General features: G+C 57.2%; 1 protein-coding gene across 7 annotated transcripts in view; it reads right to left on the bottom strand.

Annotated features, from left to right (window-relative positions):
* Positions 1-237: 237 nt before the first annotated feature.
* MEF2D (myocyte enhancer factor 2D) overlaps positions 238-13,651 on the bottom strand; it is a 73,967-nt gene continuing 60,553 nt past the window's right edge. For 6 of the 7 annotated variants that reach the window (XM_088181136.1, XM_088181134.1, XM_014889339.2 and 3 more), the window contains 6 exons: positions 12,532-12,588; positions 8,955-9,145; positions 8,640-8,660; positions 5,443-5,572; positions 2,135-2,372; positions 238-611 (listed from right to left, as the gene is read on the bottom strand). In XM_088181136.1, coding sequence (XP_088037262.1) covers positions 281-611; positions 2,135-2,372; positions 5,443-5,572; positions 8,640-8,660; positions 8,955-9,145; positions 12,532-12,588 — 968 coding nt within the window. In that variant the 3' untranslated portion in view covers positions 238-280. The remainder of the gene's footprint in view (positions 612-2,134; positions 2,373-5,442; positions 5,573-8,639; positions 8,661-8,954; positions 9,146-12,531; positions 12,589-13,651) is intronic. The other variant, XM_088181139.1, reaches the window with a different exon arrangement.

Here is a 13,651-nt window from a genome sequence, read left to right as displayed (position 1 = left end):
CTGTTTTTGGGGAGGACAGGGATATCCCATTCCAGCCCCCCATTCCCACACGCCCGGCCGTTCCCGAGCTCGCCGTATGTACTGCATGCGTCGCCTGCTGCGCTAGAATGAATGCCTACAAAATCCTAAAGCTATTTCTCAGGCAGTTTATGATAATTTCCCCCCCCTCCCACCCCAGCCCGTCCCCATCACCCGTTTCGCCCCTGCAGCCCACCCCCCCCGCCCCTCCCAGCCCCCTCCCCACGGCCCTGCTGGAGCTCCCAGGGACGGCAGGACCCCGTTATGTGACCCAGGTATCCAACCGCATGCGCTTCACGGACGGGCTCTCGCCCTCGGGCTCGCTGGTGGCTCGCAGGAGCCCCAGGGAGGAGCCGAAATCGGGGCGGGCGGGATCGTCCCGCTCACTGCTGCCCTCGTAGGAGCTGGTGTTGCTGCTGAGGCTGTCGACGGGCGAGCGGCCGGTGGGCTCATGCCGGGGCTGGTGGGGGAAGGTGCTGAGCGGGGTGGCAGTGTTCCTCTCGCGGTTGGGTGACACGGGCTCCGACTTGATGCTGATGTTGGGGTTGGTGTTGACAGTCAAAGTGGTGGTGTGGGACAAGTGACTCCCTTGTCTGGGCATCCGGAAGGTGGGGGGAAGAGGTTGGGAGAGGAGGAGGAGGAGGAGGACAGCAGAAGGGGAGGAAGGGGGAGGAAAAAGATGGTGGAGGAGATAATGGGAAATCTCTCATTATTATCTTTTCGGTGGCCTCTTACCCTCCAGTGCACAGAAATCAGAACCTGCACACACTGCAGCTGAATGAACCCATGATTATAAACTTGGACTGTATCATTAATCTGGATTAATAAACAGAATTACGACTTTAGAATCAGAACTGTGACTCCAGAATTCATTATCGTGCAGTCACCAGTGCACATCACCACGGAGCTGGGATCAGACCCTATGGGCAGCATCTCTTCTCTCCCAGCACCCCATGATCCAGCCCCAATCCCACCCACTGTCCCTCAGCAGTGATCCAAATGCATGGAGGGGAGGGACAGGCTGTGACACCCCTGTCCCATGGCTGTCCCTACAGCTCTGCCCCAGCATCCCTGTGGATGATCCAGCACAGCACAGGGCTCAGCCAGATGGTTTTGCTCAAAACTGGGAACCTTCTCAACCTCTACTACAACACAAAATTTTGTCCAGGCTTTCCACACATCCTGTGGCCCCACTGGTGCACGAGGCCCAGGCAGCTACTGAGGAAGCTGCTGCCTGCCCTGCCTGGAAAACATTCACCTGGCAGTGAGGGAACACTGAACTCCTACACAGAAACCTGGCCTATCCATCCACCCCTCCATCCTTTCCTCTAACTATCCATCTATCCCACCCCTTCATCTGTCCATCTATCCTTACAGTCCCCTATTCATCCCCTCTTCATCCATCCATCCATCCATCCATCCATCCATCCATCCATCCATCCATCCATCTGGCATTTCATGCTGAAAATGTCAGTGTGTTTGACTCAGTGGCTGGGGCAATCATTGATCCCCCCTCTTCAATTCCTGCCTCTCTTTGTCCCATGGTCTCAATGTGATCATGGGCAAGTGGCTTAAATCTTTATGCTGACTGTGTAATTCTGTGTGTGAATGCTTTATTCCAGACTAAAAGCAGATCCACTTCAAAAATCCTGCTCTAATATTCAAGTGCTTGTATTTTCTGCCCTGGAGAAAAGCAATCCCTTTGCAATACTAAAAGCCATCTCCTATACCAGCAGGGCACAGTCCCAGGCACCTTCTCCTGCAATGTCCATCCCATCTAACACTGCCTCTGGCTGGTTCCCTCGGGTGAGTGATCGATCCCACTGTGGACAGGCAGCAGGACAAGGCTCCTGGAGCATCCCCGAGTACCCTGATCTCAGCCAGGGACTCTGGGTCACTCCTACAGTGACAGGGACAGGACTCCCCAAACTTCCCAAGCCAGCTGTGCTCCTGCAGCTGTGCGTGGGCACACAGCTCCTACCCCCTGGGAACACAGCGTGCACCCACCAGGGCCTCATACTGGGGGTCTGGAGAAGCCAGGGAGTAGTCAGGGCTGGGGGCTCTGCAGGTTTGGCACCCTCAGAGGAACTCCCCACTTCCCTCTCGTGTCACTTACATTAAATTTCCTAGTGACACCGGGACCAGGTGCTGCTGCTGCGGCTGCTGCTGTGCCTGTTGCTGTTGCTGCTGCTGTTGTTGCTGTTGCTGCTGCTGCTGCTGTTGCTGCTGTTGCTGCTGCTGCTGCTGCTGTTGCTGCTGCTGCTGCTGCCAGGCAGAGATGTTGCCAAGGGACAGCCCTCCAGGTGAGCTGAACGCTGGCAGCGAGGACAGCTCAGCACTTGTCAGCTGATAATCTGGGAGGGAAAGAGCCCTGCAGTCATTTCAATGTCAAACCTGCCCCCACAGTGCCCCGAGCACTGAGAGGATAGAGCCCCACAAGAGACACAAATAAACAACATGTATGTGAGTATCAGCTCGTGCTGCGAGTGGCACAGGGATGCTGGCCAGGGGACACACCTCGTGCCTGTGGAATGGCTTGTGCTGCAGTCACAGAATCAATTGGGTTGGAAAAGACCTCCGAGATCCAGTCCAACCTATGACCAAACACTACATCCACTAAGTGCCACCGAAGGGACACTTAAAGGACATCTAGTCCAACATTCAGGGACACCTTCCACTATCCCAGGTTGCTCCAAGCCTCACCCAACCGGGCCATGGACACTGCCAGGGATGGGGCAGCCACAGCTTCTCTGGGCAGCTTTTGCCAGCACCTCACCACCCTGAGTGCAAACAAATTCCTCCTGATATCCAGCTGTCTTCCACCCTCAAGGCATGAGCTGCTGGCAGGACCTCCACACCCCACAACACCCCCAGTGCCCCTGCCCCTCGTGCACAGCAGTGGCCAGGGGAGCCCCATGATGCAGCCATGTCTGGCTCCCCCCAGGAAGGGCCATGAGCATATGAGACCCCCAGAGCCACCTCCAGCCAGGTGCAGAGTGCACAGACACACTTCCTCCCCTCCCGGGGCAGCAGACCCTGGAAGCTGACACCCACCTGTACCTGGGGTGTGCCTGGGGCATCCTCACCTGTACCTGGGGTGTGCCTGGGGCATCCTCACCTGCACCTGGGCTGTACCTGGGACAGCCCCACCCATGCCTGGGACAGCCCCACACTCGCAGTGTCCCGAGTGGCAGCAGGGGGCGCTCCCTGCCCGCCATGGGGACACGGAGCTGTCACCGTGTCCCCCCCTCCACGGGCACCCCACACCCTGAGAGCCCCTGCCCACAGAAGCCATTGTTCACACCCCCCCGGTACCCTCCCCTCCCACTTGCAGGGCAATGCTTTCCCCATGCAGAACCTCGGGAGCATCGACAATCCCGCTGGGACACCTCAAACCAGGTGGGAATTTTATTTTTATAAAGGGTGTGAATGCTGGCAGAAAAAGCCAGGGAGGAAAGCGCTGCTCCTTCAGGAGATGGTCAAACCTTGGTCAGCCATGTCAGCCTGACACAGACACCCATCAAACCCTCCTCTCACCTTCTCCTCCCCCTTTCTCTCTCTAATTTTGGGTGTCTTGTGGTTTCAGCTGTCCCCACCCCAGCAGCACACACAGAGGTGGCTGTGCTGGTGCTGAACTGCTGCCAACGCCACTGGCGGATCCCGGCACGCCCCACCCAATATCCTGGCAGCGAGCTCCCTGCTCCACACCATCCTCCACCCCTGCACCGGCTCTTCTGGTTTGGGAGCTCCTGACACTCACTGGGGATGGTGGCTGCCCCTGCAGCCCCCAGCAGGGCTTGAGCTGGAGCTGCCCTGGATCACAGAGCTGGGAATGGTCAGGTTTGACTGAATCCGGCAGCGGAGGCAGCACAGGAAAGGGCACACAGGCACATAACCGTGGCCAGAGGGCAGCTCAACACAACTGCACCAGCCTGAAATCCAGGCAGTATCCACCCAATTAACAGGTGAGTCCTGGGAAGAACAAGTGGCAATGCTCCAAGCTGGGACTTTGCTCAGGGCATCTGCACCCCTCCACCACCTATGCAAAGATCATCTCTGCAGCATCAGAGAATCACAGAATTAATTATGTTGGAAAGGCTGTCCAAGAGTCCAATTGTTCCCCCAGCACTGTCAAGGCCAGCACTAACCCATGTCCCCAGGTGTCAGAGCCATGTCTGCTAAATCCCTCCAGGCATAGTGACACCACCACTGCCCTGAACACTCTGTTCCAAAGCCTGAACACCTTTTCCACATAGAAATGTTCCCTAATATCCCATCTAAACCTCCCCTGGCACACCCTGGAGCTGTTTCCTCTTGTCCTGCCCTTTGTTACCTGGGAGCAGAGCCCAACCCCACCTGGCTGCCCCCTCCTGTCAGGGAGTTGTGGAGAGTGAGAAGGTCCCCCCGAGCCTCCTTTTCTCCAGGCTGAATGCCCTCAGCTCCTCGTGCTCCAAACCCTTCACAAATCAAGACAATTCCTATCCAATTACCAGGGCAGCTCTGGTAGAACTGCCAGGTTCAGAGTTTGCACCCTACAGCAAAGGTGTCCCCCATGCTCACCCCCAGAGCAAACACCTCAGAACAGACACCACGGGCACTTGGGCAGGAACACGGCTCCACCCATGGTCAGCTGTGAGAAAAAATAACTACACAGAGCTGAAATTCAGGCCCCTGTGCCCTGAGCAGTGGGACAGGGCTCAATTAAAACCTATTTTGGGGACTCTGGCTGTGCCCAGCCTGGCTGGTAAACCGCACGGTCACGCAGGGAGAGGAGCCTCATCACACACAACCAGCATCTTTGGGGCTACACCTACTAATTAGGAGAGGGAGTTTCCAACATGCCAGTTCCGGGTTCTTCCAGACAAGCAGCTTTTTACATTTTTGCAAACTTTTCTCTAAGCCAGAACAAGTTACACAGGCAGGCAGCAAGTCCCCAAAGTCTTGGTGGAGGTCTGACAGGTGGCAGATGAACAAGCCTTCTGCTTGGGCAAGTGCACTGTCACTGTCGCCTCAGGCTGATTTCAACCCACCAGCCCAAATCAGATGTGCCTGTGAGCAGGCTGGTTTGCATTCTTCCCAAACTTTTGGGGGGCCTACGCCTGTTGTCATGATTACAACATCCCTTAAGCTCTGAGAGCTCGGGGATGGGTGTAGCTGTAATTAGCATCCAACTGCACAGTGCAATGGGCTACATCAGCCCTCACAGCCCTTCTGGCTATGACAATGAGCTCTCACCACTTATATAATGAGTTTCCCCTTGATTTTAATCCTGTGGAACCCTTGGACTCAAACACGTCTTGCAGCGGTGAGTTCCACGAGCATCACTGCAGCTGCTGGGGGAGCACCAGGCACGTTCCTGCAGCAGCACATCTCCCCCCTGTGTTACCTGACCCACCCCAGAGCTCTGCCCTGGCCAGGCCTTACCTGTGTTGTATGCTGTGGGCATGGCTGAGAAGGGCAGCCCCTGCGTCAGCAAACTCGGAGTCGCCACAGAAACAACTGGTGTGGTCAGAGAGTGAGTTGCTTGAGAGACACCCAACCTCTGTGTGTTTTGCTGTGGGAGCAAACAGGGAAGGAGTTAAAGCCCAGATGGTTTGACTTGGTCGTTTCTATGGGTTGTGGCCCCCCTAAACCCCCTGGGCATGCACTGGGACTGAGCATGGAGACCGTGGGACAGGCAGGATTGATCCTCCGGCCATTGCACACTGCAAAAAAGCAAAGTACAAACCACACCAGCTACTGACACTTTGGACCTTGCAACACCCCACAGGTCACGGCCCTGAGTCCCCTTCCTGCCCAGGGCTGGGCTTCACCCACCAGCACCAGCCATGTCCCTGTGTGCATGGAGGGGGAATATCAGCAGGATGCCTCAGACAATTCCTCACTGCTTTCCAGAGGTTGCATGTGAGGCTTGCTGAGTTTCCAAGGAGTGACAAACAGACCAAAGCAAACCAAGACCGGCCGAGGCAGCACAGAGCTGACATCTCCCTGCAGCTCCAGTGGCCAAGAACAAGTCCCTGCCTCAAGGGAAGCTGAGCATGCCTCAGGATTTTAAAGGGACTCACATCCCAAAACTCAAAGTCTAGTGCTTGGTGCCCTCACAAGGATTTGGTGACTCAGGTATTAGCAGGTCCACTGTGGAAAAATTCTGCCCTTGGACCAGTGCTCACCAACCTCCCCCCATGGTTTTCCAGGCAGTTACGTGGGCGGATCTATAGGTCAGATTCAGCCCTGTTTACAAGGCAGATAATCTGGGCTGTCTCTGCTGATCTGATTTAAATCAGACTCAAGAGGCTTGACTCTAATCCGAAGCACCCCAGCACACGTCACCCTGTGAAGACTGGGGCAGTGCCCAGCTTAAATCATGCCTGGCACGAGGCTGGCTGGGACACACTGAGCAGCCTTCCTGTGCAACTGAGGGCTCCCAGGGCCTTGCAGGGCTGGGCACAGACTCTGCAGTGCTTCCCCATGGCCGGGGAGACTCCCCTGGGACAAGGCTGGAGGCTAAAACCCTGCCCTGGCCACCTCCAGAGGGTCAGAGCACCTGGCTGTGCAGGATTTGCTCACCCTGCGCCCACACACTGCCCAGCCCAGGTCCCTCCTGTGGCCTGGGGAAGGAGATTACCAGGGCTCTAATTGCTAAAGCTCGGGGGGGCTGTAGGAGCAGCTTCTGCTGGCACGCATCCTGCTGGCAGCCACCCTCGGCTGTGCCCACTGCTGTGGGTTAAGGACATGGCAAGGAATGTCTTCACTGAAGGCAAGACACTGCACAAGACCCTGAGCCAGCCCAGTGGGATGCAGCCCCCGCAGACCCATCCCTTCTGCCCCTCTCTGCAGGGCTCTGCAGCTTTCCTGGGAGAGCACAGGCACAGGGACGAGGGTGGCCATGCCACAGGGCAGGGCTGGTGACACACCAGCTGGGCAGGGTTTGCCAGCCCCAGGAACCTCCTAGACACCACAAGACGAGCGTGGGGATGTCAGCCCCAGCTGCCCTGGGGGAAGCACCCCAATTTTCACCACAATCCATGCAGGGAGGAGGTGTGCAAGCTGCCCCCCACATCGTGCCACTCACACCCTGTGCCCACAGACGTGGCTCCCAGTTGCCATTCCAGTTGGTAACACACCATGCAGCATGCTCCCAGGAAATGGACCCTGCTGCCCCTGGCGTGTTAGGAGTGTGGAGGGAAATGGGGGGACACCTCTCTGAGCCCCCTAAGGGAGGAGAGCACGCTCAGAGCTGCAGGAGCAGCGCCAAGGGTGGCAGGGCTGGGGCTGTGGGCAGTGGGGAAGCAGCCGAGGGGCTGCTGACTCATCTCACAGCTGCCTGCAAAGAGGTGGGAGCTGCCATTTGGAGAGAGGATCTGGTGTGTAGGTTGAGCAATATGGAGGGAGCAAATCTGAGGAGAAGGTTAGCGGAGCAGGGGAGCATCTGCACCAGGCGGGAGGGATCTGCAGGGACAACACTCTGCAGTCCCCTTCCTGATCCAGCAGTGCCAAGGTCTCTGTCCCTCCCTGCCCACATTTCATCACCCTCCACCCCCCTGCTGCCACCTTGGCTGGGGCGAGGATGTTTTTCACTTCAGGCAAAAACCCACCAGGTTAATTCAGACCAACAATTAAAACTGCAAATCCCAGTGGATTTTTACCTAATGCTGCTTCAGTGTGTAGTCAGGGAATGCCCCGGGCAGTGGGATCAGGAATGAGCAGTTGGGGAGGTGGGGAGTGGCTGATCTCCCTCCACACATGGGGAAACTGAGGCACAGAGATGCTGGAAGGGGACCACTAGGCAAGAAGGGTTTGGGGACACGAAGAGCAGCAGAATTCATGTCTGCCAAAGCTCTGGCCCATCCTTGCCCTGGCCAAGAGTGTCTCTGTGCCAGAGGGATTGGCTTTCTCCTGTGTTTTTGGAGAGCTTTTCCCTGGCTGTGTGAGCTGCATCCCGCAGCAGCTCCTGCCCTTCCCTTGCTGTGCTGACCTGTCACCCATCTGCCCTGCACCAGAATAGCAACGGAGCAGAGTGAATCCTTGCCACAAACAAGGTGGCATTCACTTTGCTGGCAGGGAAAGGAAAAAAATACATAAAAATAACACAGAGAACTGCCCCATGCACAAGGGAGGTTTAGGGAGTGCACTAGCCAGCCAGTGGATTTACACAGGCTTTAAATAATATCTTTAATATGGGAAGAGCTTGATTTACTCCCTATCTCTCATGTGCTGGCAATGGGCCAGGTCTTCCTGTGCTGTAGCTGTGGTGGCTCCAGCGAAGCACCATGGGCAGGTCCAGGACAGTGGCAGTGCCCAGCCCAGCTCCACAGTCCCCAAAGAGACCCTGGCTGACCTCCCCAGGGGGACTAACACAGCAATTTTGGCCGTGGTGGAGAAGCAGGCTCTTTGTCAGCTCCTTTTCCATAGGGAACCTGATTCTCCTAAACGTGTGTTTGTCTTGGGATTTATTTTCTGCAGCAGGACTGGATATAACCCTGGTGCCCACATCCCGCCGCATTCCCAACACAGGGAGCCAGTGTCCACCCCCTCTGTGTGCCCCATGCCTCGCCAAGCCAGGGCAGGACCAAGGGGACAAGCAGCCCATGTCCCACCACACCGCCATGCAGGGAACTCACCAGAGCCAAGTGGTCCTCGGTCTGTCCGTGGGAGAACAGGGAGAGAACCGAGAGGCACCGTTAACTCAAGCCCCCCATCCCCGCCACGATGTGCCCGCTGGGGGCACACACAGCTTGGAGTGCTGCCTGCTACAGGCTTTGCCCCATCCAGGATGGTGCAGGCAGGAATCCAAGCCCCTTCCTTCTCGGATCTCCCCTCCGGCACGGCCCCAGCCAGCTCCCACCACCACAGCACCGAACTGCCCTGCGGGCTGTGTGCTGGCAGGGCACCCAGTCCCAGCCCAGCTGGTGGCCCACAGAGCTGCAGGCACTCACCAGGTGATGCATGAGCCCCTTCCCGCTCTGTGAGGTGATCACACGCAGGTCTGGCTTGCGGCTGTTGGCGGCGAGCTGCGTGCCGTGAGAGGGTGGTGGTGGGGACTTGGCCGGGATGATCTTGCCCAGGCTGCTGCCATTGGACACGGGAAGGAGACCTGGAGAGGCTCTGGCACTCACGTAGCCATTTCCTGCAGGAACACGGGTGACAGAGAGGAAGGAGGTGAAGGCACGGTGACAGCTGGATGCATGGCAATGGTGAATGCAGAGTGGTGAACACCGAGCAGTGGTGAATGCCTGGTGATGAATGGTGAATGCATAGCTGTGCTAAACACATCCATGGAGAGCGGTGCTGCAGTGGAGCTCCATGAGTGCTCCTCCTTGTGGGAGAGCAGCACTGTACTCCCCCCAGGCTCCCCAAAACCCCCCTGCACCCCAGCAGACTCACCCTGCGGGGTGAAGCCAGGACAGGCAGCAGTCCTGAGCCCACAGTGCTCAGGGCAGCTCCTTAACCTGCAGGGATTCCCCCTTGTTCCTGCAGTAACACCCAGCAAATCTCAGAGCCTGATCTGCAGCCAGGCTCTTTCCCTGCTTTGGCCGGGCACTGCAGCCCTACCAAGACGGGTAATTACTGGCACATTCACTTTTAAGGTCTCTTTATGGTACTGGGGCAGTGAAAAGGGGCTGTGGTAGAGTGAGGACTCAGTTCACTGCTCCCACTGCCCCTTTGAAGATCTAAGGTTCCCTCCTCCTCCTCCTCCTGCTGCCCCACTTAAGGATTTTATGTGCAAGGAGAGGGGAAAAAAAAGAAGAAAGGAAAGGAAGAAAAAAAATAAAAAGGAAAAGATTTGATGAACATCAGGAAAGGAATAAATTGGATCAGATTACTGTTCTGATGAGGGTTGGTTTTTTTTCATGAATAGGCCCCAAAGATAGAAAGGCGTTCAGCAATCACCAGGATTCAGCCCTCATATTCATTGCACGTTAGACCAGGAAAAATAGGTCGCTGATTGCATTATTAATCACATCTACCATTGCGCTGCATCTGCATTTCAGCAGGCGGCTGGTGGCAGTGACGCTGCAGCGTGTGGGGGCCGAGTGCCAGCCCCTGCCTCCCCAGAGCTGTCCTGGCCTGGACACCCAGGGATGGGCTCAGCCAGGCACCGGGGGTGGCCACGCTCCCTGGGCACTGATCCCACAGACGGCACCGGGTCGGGAGGTGCTGCCCCAGGGGGTGCCCATCAGGGACACCCATGGTGGCCAGGCTGCTGCAGGCTGGCAATTGTGGCATCCGTGTCCCTGATGGAGGGACAGGACCAGCCTTCCTGTCCCCACAAAGTTATCCCCCCCCGTCCCAAATCACTGAGAGCAGCGTGCACAAGGCATGTGCCTGGTGCATCAGGCCCTGGCACCTCCATGCACCGTGAGCTGCTGGAATCCTGCTCACAAGGCCACTGGCTTTTAGATTTATTAACAATGAAGGTGCACAAATTCCTCAGGTGACCTTGGCTACCCACAGTGCTGGCGGCCATGGAAAAGCCAAGAGAAATGTTAAACCCTTTGATATTCTCCTTCCCAAGGCACCACCGGCACGGATGCACACAGGGCTCTCCTGGTGACTCCCTGTTTGGGGTACACCATGTTACCTGTGCATCACCTGGGGTGTGGACTGGGGTGGCTCCCTGTGCTGGAGAGGAGCTGGTTTAGGCTCCAGTGCTGCCACTCACCCCCAAAGATGGATGGCCCTGGGCTGTCTTTGCTTCTGTCATTGCCACGTCCACCCAGCATGGACCTGGCCACCCCTGTGAGCCAGAGAGAGAGGGCTACACTCCCACCAGGACTTCCCAACCAAAAAAAGAGTCTGAAAGAGGAGCACTCTGGCCTGCCTTTGCACCACCCTGGTGTGAATTTGAGTGGGGACAGCCAGGGCTCAGCATCCCCCCATGGCCAGGCGGGGTGGAGGGGGTGCTGCCTCCTTTGGGTGGCACACGCCATGGAGCGTGGGCAGGATGCAGGGATACAGCGACATCGCTGCAGGATCCGGCCACAGGCACCCGCAGCTGATGACTCAGAGGCAGCAGGTGATCACTCAGTGCTGCAGAGACTGCAAGGGAGGAGGAGGAGGAGGAGGAGGAGGAGGAGAAGGAGGAGAAGGAGGAGGAAGAGGAGGAGGAAGAGATGTACCAGGTATTTGAAAACTGCAAGCGCAGTGCCAGAGCCACAGTCCCCTCCTGCAGCCACAAGGGGAGCCCCAGGGAGGGCAGGGGGCTGGGGACAGCAGGGGTCCGGGGCTGACCACAGCCAGGCTGTCCCTGCTCCTCACACCCATTTCCTGCAGTGGCAGCAGGAACGCAGGGAATGCTTGGGTGACGTCAATGCTGACATTCAGGGGCCCTGCCAAGCCCTGCACCCTCCATGGCTGCTCCCGACAGCTGCCATGGGGGCGGCTGCAGGGGACTGGGGCCAGGCAGGTGCCTGGGGGCCGTGCCATGATGGCCCCTTCCCTCTGCCCTCAAGGATCTCTGCACTGGGTGCTGTGAGAACCCAGGGAGACGCTGCCCCAACAAACCACCCTGTCAGGTTTTGCTCTGTGCAGAAATCCCTCTGGCACTGGCACGGCTGCTGCCCAGCACAGGGAAATGGCTACTCCTGGCAGTAGCCAGAGTGCAGGGGATGGGGTTGGGTGGCCACGGTGCTTCAGAACCACAACTGGACCAACCCCACCCAAAAACCAGTGAGACCTGGCTCCAGTTTGGTTTTAACTGGGGCAATGTGGAATTCAACGCTCCTCGTCCGTGCTGTCAGCTGGACACTCACTGTAAAAAAGCCCAGAAAGGGTGAGGAGTCAGGCTCCTGGAGCAAGGCTGCCTTTGCCCTGGGATGGATGGCATCTACCCTGCCAAGCCTGGGACCACAGCCAAGCCCAGTGCCGATAGCAGCAGCTGTTTCCCAGCAAGAGCTGGGGCCGTTGCTGGTTTTTGGGCTGTGCCTACACCAGCAGTAGCCCAACATCCTCAGCCTGCAGACAGCAGAGGCAGATGTGGGGATGGCGATATTGTTAGTGCATTTTACAGCTGAGGAGCTGAGCCATGAGGCCTGAGCCTCATTAGCACTGAAGCTCTCACAGTGGAAAAGGCCCTTAATGAGCTTTTTTTCCTTGCAGTAAAGTTCCTTTATAGGGCCCAAGCACGAGGAGAAACTGGGTGTTAATTGATCACCCGAAGATGGTGGAGAACTGGCTATAGCACCAGGAACTAAACCTAGAGCTACCCAAATCCTGGTCTTCAGGGGTCACCTCCCTGATCTGCAGCTCTCCTCTGAGAGAAAGATCCTGAGTAGAGGGAGACTCCTTGATCACTGGGGTCTCCACTGAAACCAGCAACCCCTACAAAGGCGCTGGCCTGGAGCTCCACATGCCAACCCCTCCCACTGCCAAGAGCAGCAAAACCTTCTCCAGCACTACCCTATGGACCAGCGGAGCTCAACAGCAAAGCAAAATCCTACGGGACACATGGGGAAACCAAGGGCAGGAATGTCACATAGCTGGAGGCACAGGGCTGAAAGGTTCCTTACTTACCCACGGGGCTTGGGCAGGCTCCATTCGTGTTGTTCAGGTCTCCCCCAAGCATCGCCCCTGCAAAGCAAGAGGAGAGATGGGATCACCATCAGTACAGAACCAGGGTGAGCATCCCTGCTTTTGGGGGGCAAGAAGGCAGGGAGCACAGTGGAGAAAGGCAGAGGAAAAAAAGCGGGACTGCATTCCTGGGGAGAAAGTCCTGGGCAAAACGAGCAGCATTCCTGGTGATCAGGTTGGGAAACGTTATCCAGGCAGATCCGTTTCCTTTGGGAAGGAGCCAGGTGCACAGGAGCCTGTTCCAAAGGAGGCAGCTTGGAAAACACTGCAGCTATTTTATTCCAAACTCCCCTTTGGGGGACACGGGGCCGGTGCTGCTGGGGGGGAGAGAGCCCCAGCAGCAAGACGGGAAACACAATCCCCCCTGTAACATCCACACCGAATGGAAACCATCCCACACTGCCAGGATGCCACAGCAATGCAGATTCCCGAGGTCCCAACACTTGCAGCAAAGTTGGGAGCCGACGCTCCCAATCAGGCTGAGAAAAACTAGACCTTTTTATTCCCCAAAACCAGAACGTTTTGCCTCGCCTGGTAGAAGACTTGATCTTTTTTCTGCCTTGTTATGAAGTTATTTCTGAAAGCCACCTATTCCCCAGCTGGGGCTGCCTGGCCACGCCGCGGGCAGCGACTGCAGCCAAGAGCTGCGACCGCAGTCAACCCGGAGCCCTGGGCTGGCAAACGAGGGGCTTTGGATGCCAAACCCCACCTCTAACCACTGCCCAGCCCTTCTCAACCCAGATGGGGAAACCTGAGACACAAACCTCTACCAGCCCGTGGCTCTCAGCTTTGGGCTTGCAGCGAGCCCCTTGAAGCTGGAGGAGGGTGGGAGGGCCGAGCTGCTGCTGTGCAGGGAGCAGGGAACAGTTGTTCCCCATATGGGAGCAGGATTGGGAACGGCAGGGGTCCCAAAAATTGTATGGCCTGAGAAAGGGTGAAGTGACCAAATGTGACACCGCAGCACCCTCCCCTCAAGGGATGGGGATGCAAAGCCAGAGGTCTCTCTGCCCCCCAAGTCCCAGAGAAGGGACTCCAACAGGATTTTGTGGCTGTGCCCTGCTGG

The sequence above is a fragment of the Sturnus vulgaris genome, chromosome 31 (assembly GCF_052056855.1).
Source record: "Sturnus vulgaris isolate bStuVul1 chromosome 31, bStuVul1.hap1, whole genome shotgun sequence".
Taxonomy (NCBI): domain Eukaryota; kingdom Metazoa; phylum Chordata; class Aves; order Passeriformes; family Sturnidae; genus Sturnus; species Sturnus vulgaris.
The sequence above is the reverse complement of the archived record's forward strand: the minus strand, read 5'-3'. Positions and strand labels throughout refer to the sequence as shown.